At 40.1% G+C, this 23,693-nt stretch overlaps 1 protein-coding gene across 1 annotated transcript in view; it reads right to left on the bottom strand.

Moving 5' to 3' along the window:
• The window catches only part of LOC150078372 (bromodomain-containing protein 8-like), a 159,922-nt gene that overhangs the window by 132,061 nt on the left and 4,168 nt on the right, over positions 1-23,693 (bottom strand). Inside the window, exon 2 of the mRNA XM_090384944.1 lies at positions 17,295-17,375. Within this exon, the coding sequence (XP_090241070.1) occupies positions 17,295-17,326 (32 nt within the window). The 5' untranslated portion in view covers positions 17,327-17,375. The remainder of the gene's footprint in view (positions 1-17,294; positions 17,376-23,693) is intronic.

Genomic DNA, 23,693 nt, shown 5'->3' with positions numbered 1-23,693 from the left:
GATATTGATGATGGTCTATCAGGTTTAATGTCCAAGTTTGCAGACAATATGAAGGTTGGCAGGGTTGTTAATGACACTAATGACAGTACACTGCTGCAACAGGATCTAGAAAGTGGAGCAGATGGGCTGAGAGGTGGCAAATGAAGTTTAACATTGACAAATGTAAAGTACTACATATGGGAAGCAGTAATCCCAGAGTAACGTATCAACTCTGTGGTACCACACTGACAGTGGTAGAGAATGAAAAGGATCTGGGGAAAATTGTGCAGGCAGATATGAAGTTTTCTGAGCAATGCAGACAGTCTCAAGAGTAGCTCATGGTGTTTTGTCGATGATATACAGGAATTTTCTAGCAGGGATAAGGAGGTGATTATCCCCTTGTATAAGGAAATGGTCAGGCCACACCTTGAGTATTGTATACAGGTCTGAAGTCCTCATTTTAAGAAGGATGTAGAGCTGTTGGAACGAGTACAGAGAAGGGCAACAAGATTAGTGAACAGAACAAAGGGTTGCTCTTACGAAGAAAGGCTTAAGTTTTGCAAATTACAGTGTCTGGAGACTAGGCATCTGCGAGGTGATCTCGTTGAGATGTATAAAGCCTTGAATGGTTTGAGCATGCTCAATGCTGAGGGGATTCTTTCTCTTGCTCAGAATAATCGCCTGAGAGGGCATAAATTCAAATTGAGGAATGACGGTTGTAGGATAGATGTTCGGAAGTTTGCCTTTAGCCAGCAGGTGGTTGATTGCTGGAACAAACTTCCATCTGTCGTTGTAGAAGTTGACAGCTTAAACAGATTCAAGGCAGAACTAGACAAACATTTGGAGTGAGTGAATGGGTGAAATGAGAAAGGGGGGGGGTTTGGCTGATGCTATATAAGTTTGCTTTCTTGCTTCATGTGCCCTTGCTAATGCTAATATTCATCTCTAACAAATTGGGATCTGTGGGTGGGGTACCTGACCTTCTGTACATTCTATGAACATTATGTTCTATTGCCTGTACTGCTTATTTACCTAGAAATACCTGCCAGAAGTTTAACTGCTCTCTTTTGTTACAGAGCTGAATGTATGACACAGTGTCAATGTGAATAAAGATATTAATCCATTATTGAATTCTTGCTTTTGCAAGGCCAAACAGCCAAAGACTGTCCATGAAGAGGTGTCTATGGTGATATCTGTCCATTATATGATGCTATAAAACATTAGTGGAGACAGTTCAAGTGCAGCTGGGAGAGCGACCATGATGAGGAAAGAAATGGGTGGCCATCTACATCCCATTGCTTTATTCATGGAGAAAATTCGATAGCTGATCCTCAATAACAATTAAATCAATAACAGCTGATATATCACTAATATCAACCTCAATTTATTTATTTATTATAATTATTTTTTATTTTATTTTATTTTTTTGGTCCTAGCCACTGAAATCCCAGGAAAGTAAGTGGCAAGACCAGCCAGAGTACAAATATTGGTAACACCTGGCCGGCCTCCCTGTGGCGGGTATTGGTAACGTCGGGTCTCACTAGGGGCCCGGCGGCTAACAGGCCGGATGAACAATGGGCACAACAAACTACACAGTACATATCCCACACACTTTTAAATCTCTGGCTTGTCCGTTACAGAGAACATACGCAGAGATGGGAGAAATCCCAGGTGCCGTCAGACCCCGAACATACCTAATACCTAATAACAATTAAACAGAGTTGCTGAGACTGGGATAAGGTATGGATCAGTGGAGAGCATAATTCACAATGATTTAAGTTTGAATTAGTGTATTTTCACATTACAATGGATTCCTTGCTTGCTCATGTCTTCAGAAAGTAATTAGGCAGGCCTATTCTGCTGAACTGATAACCATATGTGACAGTGATCCCGACCTGTTTTTTTGCCAATTGGTGACTAAGGAAGAATCATGAATATACCATTTTGACCAAGACAGAAAACAGGTTTCATCAAAAATTTCCATTTTTGATGAAATGGAAATTTTTGGAAATATCCATCATCACTAACTAACAAAAAGGCCAGGGTGCCACCATCTGCAGGGATCGTGTTGCTGTCAGTTTTCTGGGATGAAATGGGCATTATTCTCACAGATTACTCGGAAAGGTTTGTTTGTTTGTTTGTTTGTGGGCTTTACATCGCAAGGGCACCAAGGCCATAATGCACCTAACTATGGTGATGTTAAATACACAGTTTATGTATATAAATGTTGAACGTTGAATAAATGTTGAATTTATACAACTGTATAAATGCTTTATACAGTTGTATCTGTTTAAGGAATGGAAAAATTTTGACCACGTGTGGGGTATCTGTCAGGAGGTCAGAAATACTAAAAGAAGTGTTCGTCCTGGAAAAAGAGGTAAACATAGCTTGTCGGTCAATATTGTATTTGGGTCAATCAATAAGTACATGTTGAACAGTGAGCTGAGTGTTCCAATTTGTACACAGTGGTGGATCAGTACCTGCAAGAAGATAAAGATGTGTCAGATGTGTATGGCCCCTCTGTAGTCAGGCTAATATGACTTCTTCATGCCTGTTTTCAAATAAACTGGATTTCCAAGGTTGCAGATTAAGTACTGTATTAAGTACAGAGTACAAACTACTCTGTACTTAATACAGAGTAATTTGTTCTCTACTTGACATTGCCAGATGTGTTGCCATTTTTCAAGACACTGCTTCTTTATAATTGACTTGTAGTCTGTGATCGGTACACTAAACGGTTCATCTGTAGCAGATTTCGCAGCTAGATCAGAACATTCATTTCCAGAAATTTCCACATGACCAGGGATCCAACAAAAGATGATTTTTTGTTTCTTCCTATTTAGCTTAGTCATGGTATTCCAAATCTGTATGAGTAAGCGATTATCATGGTTTTTATTCTGCTGTATAGCTTGAATAGCACTAATGGTCTGTATAGATCACACTGTTCAATATATTTGTTGATAAGGTGAAATTTAACGCTATGAAGATAGCACAGAGTTTGGCAGTGTAGCTGCTGCATTCAATGGGGGATTTCTTGGCTATGGTAAGGTTGGGAAAAACTGCTGCTACACCAACAGGGGTGTCAGTGTTAGATCCATCCGTGTAGATTGGCATGTACTCTGCATGCTGGGTTCTTAATGCGGCATGAGTTCGCAGTACGTTCTGTTGGGATAAGCTGTGTTTCCCCAACGATGTGAGTGATGGGTCGCACAGTGGTACATGATACATCCAAGGTGGAACTGTCCAAGAAGTAGTAGCCTGTATCATGCTAAGATCAATTTGCCAGTCACTGAGCAGGGAACGCAGGCGTATCCCTGTTGATGGATAGGCTCTGTAAAGGTTCTCCCATTTGGGCAAGAAAAGTCCATTTCAAGTAGGGTTGTCTAGTTGCCCTTTAACCTTTACTGCGTAGTTTAACAGAAATATTTCTCTGTGTAGATATAAAGAAGTTTCAGTTGCTTCAGCATATAAGCTCTGAATCAGCAAGTACAGAATGCCCCTAGTGCAAGCCGGAGAGAACTGTGGTGTACAGGATCAAGCCAACGTAAGGCACTTGATCTAGCAGAGCTGTAGACCACAGATCCGTAATCTAGACGTGACCGTATTAATGCATGATACAAATGCAGTAGCGTGTAATGGTCGGCTCCCCATGTTGTGCCAGGTAGAGTACTCTTAAGATGTTTAGCTTCTTAAGGCAAGTAATCCGGAGCTCTTTTATATGTTCGAGGAAGGTAAGTTTTTGGTCTAGAACCACACCAAGAAAGCGGACACTGTGAACCACTGGGATCATTTGATTTTCTGGGTGAAGTTCTGGGTCTGGATGTAGGTTATGCTTCCTGTAGAAGTCTATCCCGACAGCCTTTTGTGGCGAGAGGCAAAAACCATTGTTTTGTGACCATTTTACAACTTTGTTGATAGCACCTTGTAACTGTCTTTCTACCATTTGCATATTAGGCAAATGGCAGGAGATACTGACGTCATCGGCATATAGAGTAGTGGACACTGTCTGTGGCAGATCCTGTGTTATGGAGTTCATTGTTATGTTAAATAGGGTGGCACTTAGTACAGGCCTAACGTAGCCCAGTGGTCAGGAGTGTGAGTGTATAGCATGCGTTCACGTGTGATATGCACGTGTGAGTGCATAGCACACGAATGGACTGGGGTTCAAGCCTGTGACTACTAAATACGATAAATATGATGATTTATTCTAAACTCTACTGACTTGGTTGTCGTGCTGGAGTATAAACAGAAAATTTACTGAACCTTGTGGGACCCCTTCTTCCTGGATAAAACTGGAAGATAACTGGTTGTTGACTTTAACTTGAAATGAGCGATGGAGGATGGTTCTGATAAATTTTGGCCAGTGTCCACGTAGTCCTAGATCGTATAGGTTTCGCATTATACCATACCTCCAAGCTGTGTCAAACGCTTTTTCTATGTTGAAGAGAACCATGACATTGTGTTCTTTTCGTACAATAGCATCACGGATGTTTATTTCTGCCCTGATGAGTAAGTCAAGGATGGATCTGCCTTCACAGAAACTGCATTGTGTTGGGTTAAGAAGGTGGTTTTGGAATAGAAACCAGGTCAGGCAGGCATTGATAATTTTTTCCAGGACCTTGCTCATACAGCTGGTGAATGCAATGGGTCGGTAATGTTGTGGATTTGTAGGGTCTTTTCCTGGTTTCGGAAAAGCCAAAACATAAGCGTGGTGCCACTTGTCTGGGAAAGTATTCTCTTTGAAAATTCTGTTATAAAACAGTGTCTTTAGGGCGGGTTCAGTTAGTTGTGCTAACATGATGTAAGGTATTCCATCTGGTCCTGCTGCACTGAGTTTAGTGGTGGCTAAAGCATGGTGCAATTGTGAAGGGGAGATTGTATGCAGCATTATAAGCTGATTCATCAATCATTTCATCAATCAGCATTATAAGCTGATTGATGAAATGTTTCTCAGCCTGCGTTGCATACCTGAAAGAGTGGTGTGTAAGATGTCATGGCTGAGATTCTCGTGAACGATTCGCGATGTGTATTCGCAATCTCCACTGGTGTTGTAACATCACAACCATTTACAGTTAGTACGGGAAGGTTGATGCGTGGGTGTTTTGAGTACATGCGTCGTAGTTTGGCCCATATCATTTGAGTTTTTGTAGTTCTTGTAATTGTGGAGGCGAAACATCTCCATGCTTTTCTTTTGCCCGAGCCTGTTTAAAGCAGATGAGATTTGCAGTTGTTGAATACTTCCTGAAGATGTTCCATTCACTATTCCACCATGATTTTGAGCGTGCTAATATTTTGATGGATTGCTTTGGAATCGCTTGGTCAGCTGCCTGTAGTATTTGGTTAGATTTATATTCTGTAGCCAAGTTTACGGATGTTTTCTGGACCTGCTTTTCTTCCAGTATTGCTAGTTGCTTGTATATGTTCCACTGTGCTTTGAAAAAGTTCCATTTCACAGTTCTGTTTGAAAAGCAGGGAATGTTTGTTTCAATCCAACTTATCACCGGGTAATGATCACTACCCAGTGGATTGCTATGAATAGACCATCCAAATAGAGGATATATGGATGCTGAGCATAGAGACACATCAATAGCTGATGTAGATCCTGTAAGTAAATGCATACAAGTGTGTGCGCCATTATTGAGAGTAATCAAATTGTGCAGGTCAAGTAACTTTTTCTATAATTTGTCCACATTTGTCCATGTTTTGATTGCCCCATAGAGGATGATGACTACTCAGGTCTCCTAGCATGAAATAGGGTTGAGGAAGTTGTACTTCTAGGTCAGCGTACCTTATATTTTGATAAGGAGGCACGTATAGCGAGGCGATAGTCAAGTCAAAATTAACATTGACTCGTACTGCAACTGCCTCAAGGTTTGTTTTCGATGGGAGTGGTTTAGAGGGTATTTGAGTGTTGATTATCAACGCTACACCTCCATGTGCCAGATTATTCAGGTTGTTTACAATATGATCTTTCCGATGAATAATGTAGTTCTGGAGAGAAACGGTTATATGTGATGTCAGATTGGTTTCCTATAGGCAGAAGGCGATAGGATCATATTGTGTGAGGAGATCTTCGATGTCATTTAAATTGCTGCAATATCCTCTACAGTTCCACTGAAGAAATGTAAGCATTATCTGGGTTTAGTAGGACCCTTGATTTGTTTTCGAGAGGTTGAAAGTTTGCTTCACTCGGATTTCCCTTTCCCCTTCTTTGGAAAGTATGGTTTTCCAGTGTACATATCCTCGTCAGTATAAAGTTCTAGTACGTGCTCATCTTGCTGTGAGCTATCTTCTAAGGCCATGCTATCTGTTTGGTTTGTATCAGGAGAAGTACGTACTGTAGCATTTTCTTGAGGGATGGCATCTGGTAGTACAGTAATTGGTGTATTTATTGCTTTACTTTTTTTTTTTTTTTTGCTTGCTGTTTGGTTTAGTGGAACCGTAGCCAATACTGACCTTGCCCAATCAGATAGTGATTCATTGGGTGGTATGGTTACCGCTGTTTGGATTGCAATTGATATTTGTTTTTTGGTTACTTGAGCATAGGTTGGTTTATTAGCATTCGGGGCTGGAAAGGACTTTTTGGCCTCTTGGTAGGTGACATTGTGTTCAATTTTGTACCGCTGTACATTTTTTCTCCTTTTCCAAAGGGGACACTCCTTGACAACTAGGCATTGTAGCTGTGCAATCGGTAATCGTGTGTGTGTGTGTGTGTGTGCGCGCGCGCGCGTGCATGCAGTGGATCCACATGCGGCACAGGCAGCTGCTCCTCTGTAGATTGTCTGTGAGTGCCCAAACTTCTGGCACTTGTAGCAGCATAAGGGGTTTGGAATGTACGCTCTAACACGGCAATTAAGATAACCTGCTTTGATCGCTGTAGGCGATTTAGGGTTATCGGAAGTGAGTATTACGTTTCGAGTAAGAACTAGTATGCCATCCTTCTTTGTCATTATTCTTCTGACATTTATGACTCCCTGGTCTTGTAGTTCCTGTTTTAGCTTTTCATCTGACACTCCCATTCAGTGATGACACCTCTTGACGTGTTCAGGGAGACATGTGGTGAAACTGTAACAGCAGTTCTACCAAATGTTTTTTGTTTCAGTAGTTGCTCAGATTGTCGAGCAGTGGCTACTTCAACCAGTAAGTCACCTGATCTTAAGCAAAGAACTGTCTTTGGGGTACCTATTATTCTTTCTACACATTTCTGCACTAGAAACGGCAAGAGTTTGCCAATAGGTTGTTCGTGGGTCGAGTGAATAAAAAGGAAAGTTGGAGTTTTGATTCTGGTTATGTCGGTCTTTTGATGATTAGCTGCTACAAAATCAGTCTCCGACTGTTCACACCCTGTGGGGGTGTCTCATCTATGCACCCAGTGGATTTCTGGGTTTTAGGAACAGGGTTTTGTTCCATTTCGCCCCAGAAGGGAGAACTTTTCCCTTCCAGGTTACCGGCCCCACCACATGGAGACAGGAGCAGTGTCACCTTTGTGACCAAGCAGTAGTGAATTAGTAGTAAAACAAAAAATTAAGAGAAGAATTACTTTTCCTTCTGATCTAGTAAAGTGTTTTCTTTACTGAAAAAATTGAGTGTTAATGTAATGCTGAAAACAAGGAAACAATTTTATTTCACCAAGAAAGAGTGCTAATTTACAGGCAAAAACATCACAAAATCGCTTGGCACCTGGGGCCACTTGGAAAGGGCTTCACTATCAATGCACATTAATGCAGCAACTTAATGAAGGAATTACATTCAGCAATTAAGAAAAGTAATGTGGGCTCAGAAAATGTGTACTGTTGCTTCATGAAAATGCATCAACCCAATGTGGTCACAACCACTGATCTTTCACGGAAGTTAGGAGGACTTCATATCTTTCCACACCCATCGTATTCCCCTGACTTAGCACCTACTGACTTCCTCTTTCCACACAGTGGAAATTATTTCTGCATGGAAAGCATTTTTTTTTGGTAATGCGAAGATAATTTCTGTGGCAGAAACATGGTTCAAAGAGCAAAATGAGACCTTGTACAAAAAAAAATGTCACAAAAGATAGGAGAAATGTGTCACTTGAGCAGTGACTACATAGAGAAGGAGTAATACATGTTCCAAATCTCAACCACTTCAGAGACAGGGCATGGTAAAGATGCTTTGATACCCCCCCCCTTTACATGTTATAACTTTGACACCCTAATGAGTTTTTTTAACTATATTTCACAGGAAGTGCTGTATTTCACTTTCTGTGAAATATAGTGAAATAGCTCAGGTGGCTAACAATCTAAATGAGTATTTTGCATCTACATTCACACATGAGGAGTTATTCAGGAAGGAGAATGATGTAGGTAAAGTAAACATTGGCAGTGAGCTGGATGATTTTGTAATAACTGAGAGGAAAGTGGAGGAGAGATTGTTGAGGATAAACATAAAAAAAGGCACCTGGGGTGGATGGGATCTATCCAGTTATATTAAAGGAGGCAGCAAAGGAAGTAAGCAAACCCCTAGCCATAATTATGAGAGCTTCTTTGGACTCAGGGGAGGTACCCATAGACTGGAGATGTGCAAATGTAACCCCAATTCACAAAGGAGGATCAAAGGCTGACACAAGTAATTATCGACCTGTTGGTTTAACTTCTGTTCCAGGTAAATTAATGGAGGCACTGGTTAAAGAAGCACTGCAGGATCATCTAGACAAGAATTCAGTTATAGCTCAGACGCAGCATGGTTTTGTTAAGGGCAGGTCTTGCCTGACCAATTTGATTGGATACTATGATGTAGTCACAAAAGAACTGGATGCAGGGAATAACTTTGATATTATATATTTGGATCTTAGAAAGGCTTTTGATACTGTTGCACATGGAAGACTGCTGCACAAATTGGAGCAGTGTGGCATTGGAGGCAAATTGCTGCTACGGATAAGGGGATGGTTGAGTGGCAGAAGACAGAGAGTGGTAATCAATGGACACTGCTCAACGTGGACTAATGTTATTAGTGGAGTTCCTCAGGGTTCAGTGTTGGGTCCGTTGTTGTTTTCGGTGTTTATGAATGATATTGATGATGGGATATCAAGTTTAATGTCCAAGTTTGCAGATGATACAAAGGTTGGTAGGGTTGATAAGGACACTACTGACGCTATGCTGCTGCAACAGGATCTGGAAAGGTTGAACAGATGGGCTGAGAGGTGGCAAATGAAGTTTAAAATTGACAAATGGAAAGTACTACATATGGGAAACAGTAACCCCAGAGCAACGTATCAACTCTGCGGTACTACACTGACAGTGGTGGAGAATGAAAAGGACCTGGGGTAATTGTGCAGGCAGATATGAAGTTCTCTGAGCAGTGCAGACGAGCTGCAAGAGTAGCTCATGGTGTCTTGTCAATGATATACAGGAATTTTTCTAGCAGGGATAAGGAGGTGATTATTGCCTTGTATAAGGCAATGGTTAGGCCACATCTTGAGTACTGTATACAGGTCTGGAGGCCTCATTTTAAGAAGGATGTAGAGCTGCTGGAACGGGTACAGCGAAGGGCAACAAGATTAGTGTATGGAACAAAGGGTTGCTCTTACGAAGAAAGGCTTAAGTTTTGCAAATTACAGAGTCTGGAGACTAGGCGCCGGCGAGGTGATCTGATAGAGGTGTATAAGGCTTTGAATGGCTTGAGCATGCTCAGTGCCAATGGGATTCTTCATCTTGCTCAGAATAATCACCTCAGAGGGCATAAATTCAAATTGAGGAAGGACGGATGTCGGATAGATGTGCGGAAATTTGCCTTTGGCCAGCGGGTGGTTGGGTGGTGGAACCGACTTCCATCACTTGTTGTTGAAGTTGATAGCCTAAACAAATTTAAAGCTCAACTGGACAGGTACTTCGAACAAACGGAGGGGTGAAATGGGAGTGGTGTGTGTGTGTGTGTTTTTTTTTTTTTTTTTTTTTGGCTGATGCTGAATAAGCTTGCTTTCTTGCATCATATGCCTCTACTAATGCTAGTTAAGGTGCAGTGAATTCTAAATGCATAAAAAATAACTGCTGTTCTAAAAAATAAATACTTAGCAGCAATCATACCTGCAATTCTGACATGTTCACAACTAAATTCTTCTTTCAATTCTGCACACTAAGAAATGCATGATCGGTCTACTTCACACTCAAAATGCAGCAGGGCTAAATGTCAACATTTTTGGTGATTTTCAAGTATTTTTGATAAAAACGTCTCCTCCAAACTATATTCATTTATGTGAAATGTATACCATTCTCCAGACAGCAATTTGGCACTACTTAGTGGAGAACTAGGAACAATAAGTAGAAGACTTGACCCAATAAGGAGAAATATGCCCATGTGAGGTATGGTGCTGAATTTTAAAAGCTTAACAAATTTAGGACACATGCTACGAGATATAAGCATTTGGGGTAGAACATAGATTTTAACTAAAAAACAATATATAGTCTACTGGGACAGTGCTTTTTTATTTAACACATTTGAGGCCTTTATGCATATAAGCATCAATATATGCATTAAGGTTTGCCGAACTCTCTGGAACGGAACGTGATATTGCCATGGGGGATGTCCTTGTGTGTGCGCGATGTAAGGAGTTTAAGGAAATCAGGCGACAACTCAGCATTGTTATGGGCCTATATGAGAGGTTGAAGGACAGGGTGGATGCCCTCGAAAGATCTAAATTGAGGGGCCCATCAGGTTCTCAGCTGCCCACATCAATGCCAGAGCTTGAACTTGGTCATCACGCAACACAGCGGCAACCCCCAAGGCAGAATCCACTGGTCCCTCAGGAACTAGTAGTTGTTGGAGACTCTATTGTCGGGAAACGGGAAACATGCTTTGTAAAAAAGGATAGGTGGAACAGGACCAGGGTATGTCTGCCAAAGGCAAAGATTGATGAAGTTTTTGAGCGGATATCATCTTTTAAGGGCACAAAAGGTGGTTATTTGGTATTTAGGAGCATTAGCAACTAAGGCCATATTGCTCCGGGGATATGTGGTGGTCATTCCCTGACCTTTCCGCATCCTCCGTATTTGGTGGTCACGGGCTCGAACCCCAGTCTAATCAAGAAGCGTGTGCTACGCACTGCCGCTCCTGCCCACCTGGCTATGGAGGTGCCTCCACAAAAGGTGATATAGTTGCACACGTTGGCACTAATGACATTAAGAGTAGGAGACCGGCAGAATTACTTAACAACTACAGGTCACTGTTTAACAAAAGTCAAGAATTAGGGCTGAATTTGAAAGTTGCAATTCTGCCCAGACACGACAGAAGGGAGTATATGATTAGAGCCTTGTCGATCAATTCGGCTCTGGAAAGAATGTGCAAGGCTCAAGGGGTAGAATTTTTTTCAGCCTGGACTGTACTTGTTAACAGGAGAGACTGCTTCTATAGGGATGGGATACACTTAAAATAGAAAGGGTGCAAGAATATTTGCTGAAGCTATCGAAGCAGTGTTAGGTGGGTCAGAAAACTGATAGCTTGGAGGGATACAAGGACTAATAGTTTAACAGTAGCCGTAGGAACAGGTGAAGGTGATTCTTGCACAACCTTTATTAGAATAAGTAGCGACCTGGAGCGTGGGGTGTTGGGAGTTTCAGGGACGGATGGCAGTCATCCTGAAATAGGTGGGTATATGGGATGTGTTAGGGTAACTAGGAATAGGAGTAGGAGCATGTATGCTTGCATGTATACCAATGCTAGAAGTATAGTAAATAAATTTGATGAATTTGAAGTGTTGGTCAAGATATCAAAGGCGGATATTGTTGCGATAGCAGAGACGTGGTGTCACACAAATATGAGCAATGCTGAACTGGAATTTGGGGAGTACAATGTGTACAGAAAGCATAGACAGGATAGAAAGGGAGGAGGTGTTATGCTGTTAATTAAGAAAAACAAAATCAAAAGAAGTGCATCCAGTTGATATAGATGAACAGTGCACTGTAGAGTCAGTTTGGTGTGACATAAGCACTGCGAAAGCAAAAATTAGAGTAGGAGTGTGTTATAGGCCTAATGACTCGAATGAGTACAATGAACAATTGTACAGAGAAATAGAGTGGGCTAGTAAATCGGAATGTCTTATAATGGGGGATTTTAACTTCCCAGATATTGACTGGAACTTGTGGGTTGGGCACTCACACACTAGTCAGACTTTTGTGGATTTATTGGATGATTGTTTTCTGCAGCAGCATGTTCGAGAGGCAACCAGAGAAAGTAATACTCTTGATCTGGTTATCAGCAGTGATCATTCGTGTATTAAGAATTTGCAGATAAAGGAACCACTAGGTGGCAGTGATCACAGTGTACTGATGTGGGATTTACTTAAAGATTTAATTACCATTAGGGGTAAAGGAAAGGTGAATACAGTGGTCTCCAACAGTTTTTATATTCTGTGCAGTGGGATAAACTGACGATGTTACCAACAGTAAATTCTAAGTGGGAAGCATTCAAGGAATTAATCGTGGATGCTACTAAAAGTTTCACACCTATTAAGAAATATTGTTCAAGGTTTAGGCCTAAACGGTTATCAAATGAACTAATGAGACTCTTAACAGAGAAGAAAAATGCATGGGATACATATAAATTATTAAGCGACTCAGAAGCCTATGGCAGATATAAGCTAGTCTGTAATCAGGTCACAAAGGAGGTTAGGGAAGCAAATGCATATTACGAGAAATCCTTGGCAAAAGATGCTAAGAAAAACAGCAAGGATTTCTTTACTTATATAAACTCTAAAAGAAAGGGGATGAATCAGATTGGTCCACGTGATATAGATGGTTTGACTGTTGATGAACCTGCTCAGATAGCTGATAATCTGAATGAGTATTTTGCATCTAAATTCACACATGAGGTTAAGGGAGGAAAATGCCAGAAGTTTATCAAACTGTAACAGGTTGCTTAATGATTTTGTAGTAACTCAGAGCAAAGAGCAGGAGAACTTGTTGAAGTTTAACTTAAGAAAGGCACCTGGGGTGGATGGGATCTATCCAGTTATATTAAAGGAAATAAGCAACCCTTAGCCATAATTATGAGAGCATCCTTGGACTCAGGGGAAGCCCCTACCGACTGGAGATATGCAAATGTATCCCCAATTCACAAAGGGGAATCGAAGGGTGACACAAGTAATTACAGATCAGTTAGTTTAACTTCTGTTGCGGGTAAAATAATGGAGTCACTGGTTAAAGATGCATTGCAGGATCATCTAGACAAGACTGCAGCAATAATTCAGACACAGCATGGGTTTGTTAAGGGAAAGTCTTGTCTGACAAATTCAATAGGATATTGTGATGTGGTTACAAAGGAACTGGATGCAAAAAATAATTTTGATATCATATATTTGGATTTCAGGAAAGCTTTTGACACTGTTGTGCATGGAAGACTATTGTACAAATTGGAGCAGAATGGTATTAAGGGTAAGTTGCTACAATGGATAAAAGGATGGTTAAGTGGGAGAAGACAGAGGGTGGTAATCAATGGGTGCTGCTCTTCTTGGACTAATGTTATTAGTGGAGTCCCACAGGGTTCGGTGTTGGGTCAACTGTTGTTTTGTATATTTATCAATGATATTGATGAAGGCATATCAGGCTTAATGTCGAAGTTTGCAGATGATACAAAGGTTGGCAGGGTTGTTAATGACAGTAATGGCAGTGTGCTACTGCAACAGGATCTAGATAATTTGGGCAGATGGGCTAAGAAGTGGCAACTGAAGTTTAACCTTGACAAATGCAAAGTACTGCATATGGGTAGAAGTAACCCCAGAGGAACGTACCAACTGTGTGGTTCTACACTTATGGTGGTAGAAAATGAAAAAGACCTGGGAGTAATTGTGCAGTCAGATATGAAGTTTTCTGAGCAATGCAGACAGGCTGCCAGGGCAGGTCATGGGGTTTTGTCAATGATATATAGTAATTTTGCTAGCAGGGAGAAGGAGTTGATTGTCCCTCTGTATAAGGCAATGGTCAGGCCACGCCTTGAGTACTGCATACAGGTCTGGAGGCCTCATTTTAGGAAGGATGTAGATTTACTTGAGCATGTACAGAGAAGGGCAACAAGATTGGTGAAGAGAATGAAGGGATCCTGTTACCAAGAGAGGCTTAAGTTCTGCAAATTGCAGTGGCTGGAGACTAGGCACCTGCACGGTGATCTGACTGAGGTGTATAAGGCCTTGAATGGGTCGAGCATGCTGAATCCTGATGGGATTCTTTCACTTGTTCAGATTACGAACCTAAGGGGGCATAAATTCAAATTAAGAAAAAACAGATGTAGAAAAGATGTGCGGAAATTTGCCTTTAGCCAGCAGGTGGTTAATTGCTGGAACAAACTTCCATCTGTCGTTGTGGAAGTTGATAGCTTGAATAAATTTAAGGAGGAACTGGACAGGCATTTGGAGGCAATGGTGTGATTTTTTTTTTTTTTTTTTTGGCTGATGCTGCATAAGCTCATACACTTGCTTTCTTGCATCGCATGCCACTACTACTACTAATATGTACAGGAATCGACATGCTGTAAAAGTAAAGGCACATGACACTAACTACAACTACTACTACTGAAATATTGGCACACTGACTAAACTCTTTGAGCATGCTTAGTTTTTTTTTTTTTTTATACACTGACTTTTATTTGTCGTTTCCTTGTGTTGATGTTAATTTTTGTTTATGAATAAACTTTTTATAAAATTTTAAGAGTGGTTCTGATTTATGGCTCTTCAGAAAATTAATCCGTTTTAGATATGAATTTCAAGCTTTTATTTGTCTTTTTGGAATCCTAAGGTGGCGGAATAGTGGTGATGTTTTTCAACAATCCAAAAATTACACATTGGTTGCACTCTCTGAAATATAAGTTACAGTGAACATATTAAAGTGTGAAGCAGAACAGTGAGGACTTGAGATAAAAGTGCTTTACCGGTATAAGATCAATACATTTAGTGGCAAACCCAGTCTGCTCAATGCTATGTACAAACAAACAGGCGCCTCCATAGTCAGGTGGGCAGGAGCAGCAGTGCGTAGCACACGCTTCTTGATTAGACCGGGATTCAAGCCCGTGACCACCAAATACGGAGGATGCGGAAAGGTCAGGGAATGACCACCGCATATCCCCGGAGCAATATGGCCTTAGTTGTTAATGCTCTTAAAAACCAAATAACAACAACAAAGAAACATTAGACCCTTCCTGTACAATTATGTTTTGTAACTCTTGTAGCATGAAGCAATTGTTTAAATTTGCAATTTATTTCATCCTTATAATTAGTTGATATAAGTCAAAATCAAATTGGGCCAGTGCCCTGAGTTTAAAGAAACTTAGCAAAAAGGATTACACTTAAAAAAAAAAAATGACTTTCAGTAAGTGGGTTTTTGAAGTAATTACAATAATTAAAATATAATGACTATTACACAATATTTATAAAATTTGAATATCAGACACAATGTTGGAAAAAATCCTCCATTATATATCTAGATGCAATAAACACAACAGGGAATAACAACAACTTTATTTGGAACAAAACTTCCTGTAAGTTTGGAAATTACCTGTATCATCTCTCAACACAATACTGAATGCATATAGAATTGTTATTCAGTTGCATACAGAGTTCTTCCACATTATAGCAATTAAATTGAATATTTTAAACAAATATTTTAAAAAAATATATTAAAGTGTGGTAAATACTTAAGATGGGAGTAATTGTGCAGTTAGATATGAAGTTTTTTGAGCAATGCAGACAGGATGCCAGAGCAGGTCATGGGGTTTTGTCAATGATAGACAGGAATTTTGCTAGCAGGGAAAAGGAGATGATTATACCTTTGTATAAGGCAATGGTCAGGCCATGCCTTGAGTACTGCATACAGGTCTGGAGGCCTCATTTTAGGATGTAGATTTGCTTGAGCATGTACAGAGAAGGGCAACGAAATTGGTGAGGGGAATGAGAACTTAAGTCTCTTACTAAGAGAGGCTTAAGTTCTGCAAATTGCAGCAGCTGGAGACTAGGCACCTGCGAGGTGATAAGGCCTTGAATGGGTTGAGCGTGCTCAATTCTGATGGGATTCTTCCACTTGCTCAGATTACAAACCTAAGGGGGCATAAATTCAAATTGAGGACAGACAGTTGTAGAATAGATGTGTGGAAATTTGCCTTTAGCCAGCGGGTGGTTAATTGCTGGAAGAAACTTACATCTGTCATTGTGGAAGTTGATCGCTTAAATAAATTCAAGGAGGAACTGGACAAACAATTAGAGGGAATGGTTGTGTGAGTGTTGTTTTTTTTTTTTTTTTTGGCTGATGCTACATAAGCTCATTATTAGCTATAGATCGAGAGAGGAAGAGGGATAATGTGCCACCTCACTGAAGATTAAAATAATAATAATAATAAAATAAATATAGCAAAATTAATTGAATAATACATATGTGTATATATTCCAGACTTCATTTCGGCTCGTTTTCGGATTACTTCAGGCGTAGTTAAACCAGCAGACACAGCTGAAGTACTGTGGTGCAGTAAGCAAGGGGAATCTACTGCATTATGCTTCCCAAGAATAATTACCATGGCTAGTAGTGGACTGGCAGATCAGCTGAGGATTCTTTTCATTTCGCTGAAGACAGAGAGAAGTACAGCATGGTGATTGCCAACCTCCAGTAGGACATGGCATCAAAAGAAGAAGAAACAATAATTTCAGCAGAAGAAATATTGAAAAAAAAGAGGCTTTGATATAATACAGTCAGACGACCTCTGAAAACCAGGTGAAAATCAGTTGTAATCAGGCTTCTGCACTAAGTGGGGCTCTGCTGTAGTCACCTTTCCTCTTCAAGAGTATCTCGTGGGATGCATGATGACTCTTCCTATGATTAAAGCTGGCCCCTTTCAAAATCTGCCATGTGGTAGGCAATGGCATGCCACCACATTATCTGATGCCACAGAGACCATAACAAAACCAACTCCAAAAATTGCTGTTAAAGGAAGACCTGCGACTAGGTGGAAGGATGGGATCCGTAAACTTTTGGGCATGACATTTTGCAATGCCGCTCGTATAGCATGTGATCGATGCAGTTGGAGGATTTTGCTGGTGGCCACAACAGCTCCTCAGGGAACTATGTGACTGGGAAAAGAAGAACATAACCTCATACGCTTGCTTTCTTGCATCACATTCCTCTATTACTATTACTAGATGTGTTATAAATGTATAAATGTGTTATATCACCTCTTTCTTTGTAAATAAATATAAAAATTAGCATGCTACTTGTTGAATGCAGTTTAACAGGGCAATAAAAATTTACACAAACAGGGGAGAGGATAACAAAATAAGGAAAAGAAAAGAAAATTTTAAAAAATTATAAACCTACTTGTGATTGGCAGCAGCTCTCCAGACTAACATAATTGATTTCTTCCAAACTTTGTACTCTCTGATACTTTCTTGATCATCACTGGAATGGAGGGAAGGTGGAGAGAGAAACACAAGCAGAAGAAATATTACTTTAGCAATCAAATATAAGAATAAAAGCTCAAATATATTTAAAATAAAACTATCCAACACATTGGGAGATACAATGTATCTCCCAGATGAAGGAGGAAGAACTAAAAATTGCTGCTTTTTATGAGTTAATATGACACAGCTCTAACCTGAATCTAACAACATTATTGTTGCAGCAAAGCCATGAGGATAATATGTCCATCTAGAAATTTGCCTTTAGCCAGCATGTAGTTGATTGTTGGAACAAACTTCCATCTGTCACTGTGCAAGTTGATAGCTTAAATAAATTCAAGGAGGAAATGGACAAATGTTTAGAGGGAATGGATGTGTGAATTTGTTTTTTTTTTTTTTTTTTTTTTTTGCTGATGCTATATAATTTCATATGCTTTCTTTTTTGCATCACATGCCTATACTACTACAACTTTGCTGACATTATTGTTGCAGCAAAGCCATGAGGATAATATGTCCATCTAGAAATTTGCCTTTAGCCAGCGTGTAGTTGATTGCTGGAGCAAACTTCCATCTGTCGCTGTGGAAGTTGATAGCTTAAATAAATTCAAGGAGGAAATGGACAAATGTTTAGACGGAATGGATGTGTGAATTTTTTTTTTTTTTTTTTTTGCTGATAACATAAGAAAGCATAACTTTTTTTTTTTTTTTGCTGATAACAAAAGAAAGCATAACTTCATACGCTTTCTTTTTTGCATCACATGCCTTTACTACTAGAACTACTACTACCCAGGAAAATAAAACAACCATTTCACCAGACAAGACCAAGCTATTCTACTCAAAGGAAAATTCAACATCATTACATTACAATAGACTGCCTATGATCAAAATTGGGCCAACTTCCATCATGCCTGTCACTGAAATAAAATATCTTGGCATAATAATCATTACCAAACTCACTTCCACCTACTCACCTGACCTATCTTGCCACCAGAATTAGAAAGTATGCGGAAAGTTAAGTGTATAGCTCACGCTGACTGGGTTGTTGGAGTGCAGTTTAATAATCGCAAGGGCTACTATGGCCAAATTGCACCTGCACTGACTTGGACTTCCATGACAAAAACCTTGACCCTTCTATACAAAGCTGTTTTTTCCCCCATCATAGTTATTCAAAGTGATTAAAGTGGATTTATTTTCTGTTCAGCAAGTGCTATTCATCAAGATCTATCTGTGGATGGTTTCAGAATCAAGATCAACAAAGGGAATGAGAAGTTATGACTATTTCAAAATTTTGACTTGTAGCCTGTGATTACTATGTACAACGGCACACAGCATGGCAACACCATATAGGTCCAGCAGTTATTCAACATAGGTTTTTATTAGGTTTTTTTATTCAGCAGTTTGTGACTTTATTGTCTATTTTGAGGTTTGACATTATGCAGTATTGAAGCTGCTTCATTACGATTTGGTTATATATTATTTTAAGAATGATTGAATTTGTCATTAATGAAATAGGTACTCATGAAGATTTCGTTGAAATAATTATGTACATCTGCAGTGGCCATGACTTCTTCCCCAACCACTAAGGTCAAAGAGCATTGTTTCTGTTGTTATAGTCACGTGACCAACAGCAACACCTCTCATTGGTCAGACCACCAAACTGCCAAATATGCCTACGTAACGGATAAGTTGTCTATCGCACCTGATTTTGTGCATGATGAGCGTATCTAACTTCCAGCTAATTTTGATCATTGTATGCCAGAAGAAGAACCAACAACAGTGGACTCTATAGGTGTAAAACTTTTTATGCTTGAGAAGGATATTGTGCCAGATCTGCATTATTTACCTACTCCTTTCTAGGGCACTTCTGAATTGAATATTCCACCCCCCCCCCCAAACACACATGTGACCAGAACTTCTAGTCAACACTGTGACTGCACTACTAACCCCACGGACCTGTGGCTGGTGTTGCTTCCCACCTCCTAAAACCCGCTATCAACTGGAGATGTTTGTTTGTTTGGGGATTTTTTTGGCGCATGGGCGTCTATGGCCATAATGCGCCATACATAGGTTATCAACTGGAGAACACTTAAAACCCTGATAGTGTGGAATTCCATTTATCCGGAGATTTTCATTGAAAAACACACTGCCTGGATTCTTCCCGAGGAACAGGAAGAATCCAGGCAGGGAGGAACAGAGAAAAGAAAGCAAAAAAGACTTACAATGCCGAGGTCAAATAGAGAAATGTGAAGTAATAGCAAAGTCAAAGACTCCCAGGAGACAGGAAATGGAACAGAAGAACAGAGACAAGGGGAAAAGGAGAGGCAAGGTGAAAAGCCAGCCCCTCTCGACCCCACCTTGCCACAGGGGACAGTCCTGGAGCAAATGCTTGCGATAAGGGCAGCCTTTGAAATGATTATAAAAGACAACAGACCAGAATCTCGGCCACTCTTAGAGCTGACATAATCCTCCAATGGACTAAAATGGAGACGATACTGCTCCAAACCAATGTGGAGCATCAGAAGGCAGTGGCAGCCCTAGAGGCATACAAAGCAGATGGAGGCAACCAAATGCCACAACATACCCATTCATATGCAAGCGCGCTGAGGAATCCACCACCTGATAATGGGGAAACAAACCGCGATTTAAACTAGAAGAAAAAGATGACAATAAAACCTCAGAACTTGGTAATCCTCCGTCCCACAGATGAAGGAAATCACTCTAGTGAGGAAATTAAACAAAGAGTCATGGAAAACATGAAAAGTGACTTTCAAAACACTAGGATAAAGTCAATATGAAAAACCCGTAACCCAGAAATACTGATAGAGACCAAAACCAAAGAGGAGACAGACCACATAATTACCAATAACAAAATAACCTTGCTTGGACTTATAGAAGAAGCCCCAAGAAGGAAGGGCCCAGCGATAATATTATTTGAGGTGAACCATGAACTGCAACCTGAACAACTTGCAGAAGAAATATACAGGAAGAATCTATGACACAAACTGCCTGAACAGGAACCAGCCAACTTAATAACTCCCAAATACAAGATAAGATCAAAAAACAGAAAAAGACAACAACTGGACAGTCGAGTTAACACCATCCATGTGGCAAGTTATTAAGTCACAGAGCAGACTTTATGTTGAGTGGAGCACCCTACGGTTCAGGGAGCATGTGGCCATACCGAAATGCTTCAGATGTTGCAAGTATGGCTACACCACCCACACCTGCACCCAAAAGGAATCGACTTGTGGCCACTGCTCAGGTAAGGGACATGAACATAGAAACTGTCCAAACAATGCTTCAGATGTTACAAGTATGGCTACACCACCCACACCTGCATCCAAAAGAAATCGACTTGTGGCCACTGCTCAGGTAAGGGACATGAACATAGAAACTGTCCAAACAATGCCAGTGAACCCATATGCGCTAATTGCAAGAGCTTGAAGCTAGAGCATTCGTACTCGATACCATGATCCAGGATCCAGAATGCCCGACCTACCTAAAAACCAAAGGATTGTATAAAGCAAGAATCGACTATGGGGACTCTAATTAAAAGATTCAACTCCGCAGTACTTAGAATACACCAAATCAATGCCCAAAGAGCCCGAGCAGTGGTGGAGCAGGTGAGACAAAAGGCGGAAGAAAACAACATGGATGATATCGTGGTCACAGAACCAAAAGCAAGTGAGAGAATATCCGCTTTGCTAAAAAGTCCTGGGCAGCAATTCTAGTGAGAAACACAGAACTCACAGTCGCCAAAATTCCCGAGCTGTGCACTCCTTGGGCAGCATGTGCCTAACTCATGTCCTCAGTGGGAACCTTATATATCATAGCATTATACCGCAGGCCAGGGGCAGAGATAGACACTGCCCTCACCTACCTGGAAAATATCTAGACATCTCTGTCTGGGCAGAGAATCATAGTGGGTGCTGATGTGAACTGTAGGTCACAAGTCTGGCACAGTACAACACCTGAACACAGAGGAAGCAGAAACGGCCAGAAATTGGAAGACTTTCTAGCCAATTCAACATTCACAATGAAGAATCAGCCATTTTGCCTTCCAACATACAGTAACTTAACCTGGGAAGCAACGATTGACATTACACTAGCAACAAGAAACATAGAGAAATATGTAACTGACTGGGCTGTCCAAAATGAATGGACAACCCTCAGAACTATAACTTACAGTATCAGAAGAAATCTTGCAAGAGCGGCAACTGCAAAGCCCATGCTATACAGATTTAATGTCCAGAAAGCCAACTGGGATGAAACAAGAACAACCTCCACATACAAGAACAGCACCACATTGATACTCAAACAACTAAACAAGGAGGGAGGGAAAACACTGACCAAATGCAAAGGAAGGTGACTAAAATAATTACCACAGCAGCGGAGAAAAGAAAAATCCCCTTGGTAGGAGCGACACCACAGTGGACCCCAGAGCTCCATAGAATGAGAAAATTAGTTCAGGAAAAAAGAAAACAATTCCAAAGAGCTCGAAAGACCTGGCCGCCAGAGGACGTGATGGCACTGAAAAATCAATACAGACAAATCCGAAACCTATATACAGACAAGATCAAGAAAAACAAAAAAGAATCTTGGGAAAAATTGGTCCAAACAACTGGTAATGAAAACCCCTGGGGAGTGGTGTATAGGATCACCACAAACAAGCTCCCCATGGGGGAAGTAGTAATGGCAACTAAAACTCCCCAAGGTGCCATTATCATGACCTGGGAGGAATCTGAGGAAACATACTCGATACCATTTTCCAGGAACCACCCGACCAGCTGAACAAAGAGATATAGGCCATTGGAACAAAGAAATATATGCAAAGGCAATGAACGATACGAAAGTAATCAGATAGAACCCCCATTTACAATGGACAAATGCAGGAGGCAGCGCAAAGAACCAAGAACAGGAAATGGCCAGGCCCAGACCAAATTGAACCGGAAATGGCAAAAAAGGCCATTGAATCATACCAGATCTTCTTCTTCTTCTTCTCCACCTCTTCAATATATGTCTGGCACAGGGCTAATTTCCAGTCCAATGGAAAACTGCAACACTGAAACTAATCATCAAAAGCCCAAGCAAACCCCCGGAATTACCAAACTCTTACAGACCTATAGCACTTCTATCCGCGCTCAGTAAGATCATGGAAAGAATGCTACGCAAAAGAATAAATCAAGATTACCGCAATGACAAGCTCAACATACCTAAACCAACAAGCTGTGCTTGCTAACTGGGAGACAAAAACGCTGATGGAACTGACATTCAGGTGACACTCCAGTCAAGTGGACTTGATTTCGGCAAAGTCCAGATGGTCTGTGACAGCCAAATAGTGTAATCGGTAATCAGTTATATAAAATAATCTCGGTTCGAATCTTGCATCTGTTTAATTTTTTTTTATTTTTGTTGATTCTCTATTATTTTACAATTATATCTCAAAAAATATTTTTTACAGACCTTCAAAATAAACAAAAAACCATCTGGTTACCAATATAGAAAACGAAAAGCTGAAAAAAACAATGTTTTGAAAAAACAAGAAGGTGCTTTCTTAAAATACTTATGTCAAGAAGATCGTCAAAAAGATGTTGAAACTCTTAATACAATATCTAAGGAGACAGCGACCAAAAGAACTGAAGAGGTGAAATCTTCATCAACTGTTCTGGATATTGTTGAGGTCGATTCCAAAGCTAAATGTTCGGCAGGTGGTACTGTTGGTACTGAAGAAATCAATTTTCAAAATTTAAGTTATGATGATCCAGCAACATGGAGTAAATTAAAGATTTTAAATGTTGATAAATTATGTCAACTGTTAGTTGAACATGGACCAAAACAAATTTATAATTTCGACTTTCCAACAATCAAATATTTTCAACAACACACTATATTTGAAAGTTATTTAACAGCGAGACAATACAGCGTTCGTGGTTAATGTATTAGAAATCCACATATTCTGCATTTTGCTTTTGCTGCTTGTTATTTGATCATTGGATTCATTGCTGATTTTGGCTTAAAAAACTGAAAAAATATTTCATCAATTATATATGCTCATGAGAAAATCCAAAGGCATGTTGAAAATTATCATAAATGGAAAGAACTGGAGATAAGAATTAAAAAACATACAACCATTGGTGAACAGAACTTAAGAATTATTAAAAAAGAAGAAAGTTGCAAGTTCTAGAATGACTGTTTACATTAGTTCAAACATTGGCTGTACAGAATTTGTCTTTTCGGAGAACAAATGAAACATTAATTGCTCATGGAAATGGAAATTTTTTGAAATTTGTTGAATTCTTAGCGAAATTTGACCCGATTA

The sequence above is a fragment of the Mastigoproctus giganteus genome, chromosome 11 (assembly GCF_048544385.1).
Source record: "Mastigoproctus giganteus isolate SK-2022 chromosome 11, ASM4854438v1, whole genome shotgun sequence".
NCBI classification, from domain to species: domain Eukaryota; kingdom Metazoa; phylum Arthropoda; class Arachnida; order Uropygi; family Thelyphonidae; genus Mastigoproctus; species Mastigoproctus giganteus.
The sequence above is the reverse complement of the archived record's forward strand: the minus strand, read 5'-3'. Positions and strand labels throughout refer to the sequence as shown.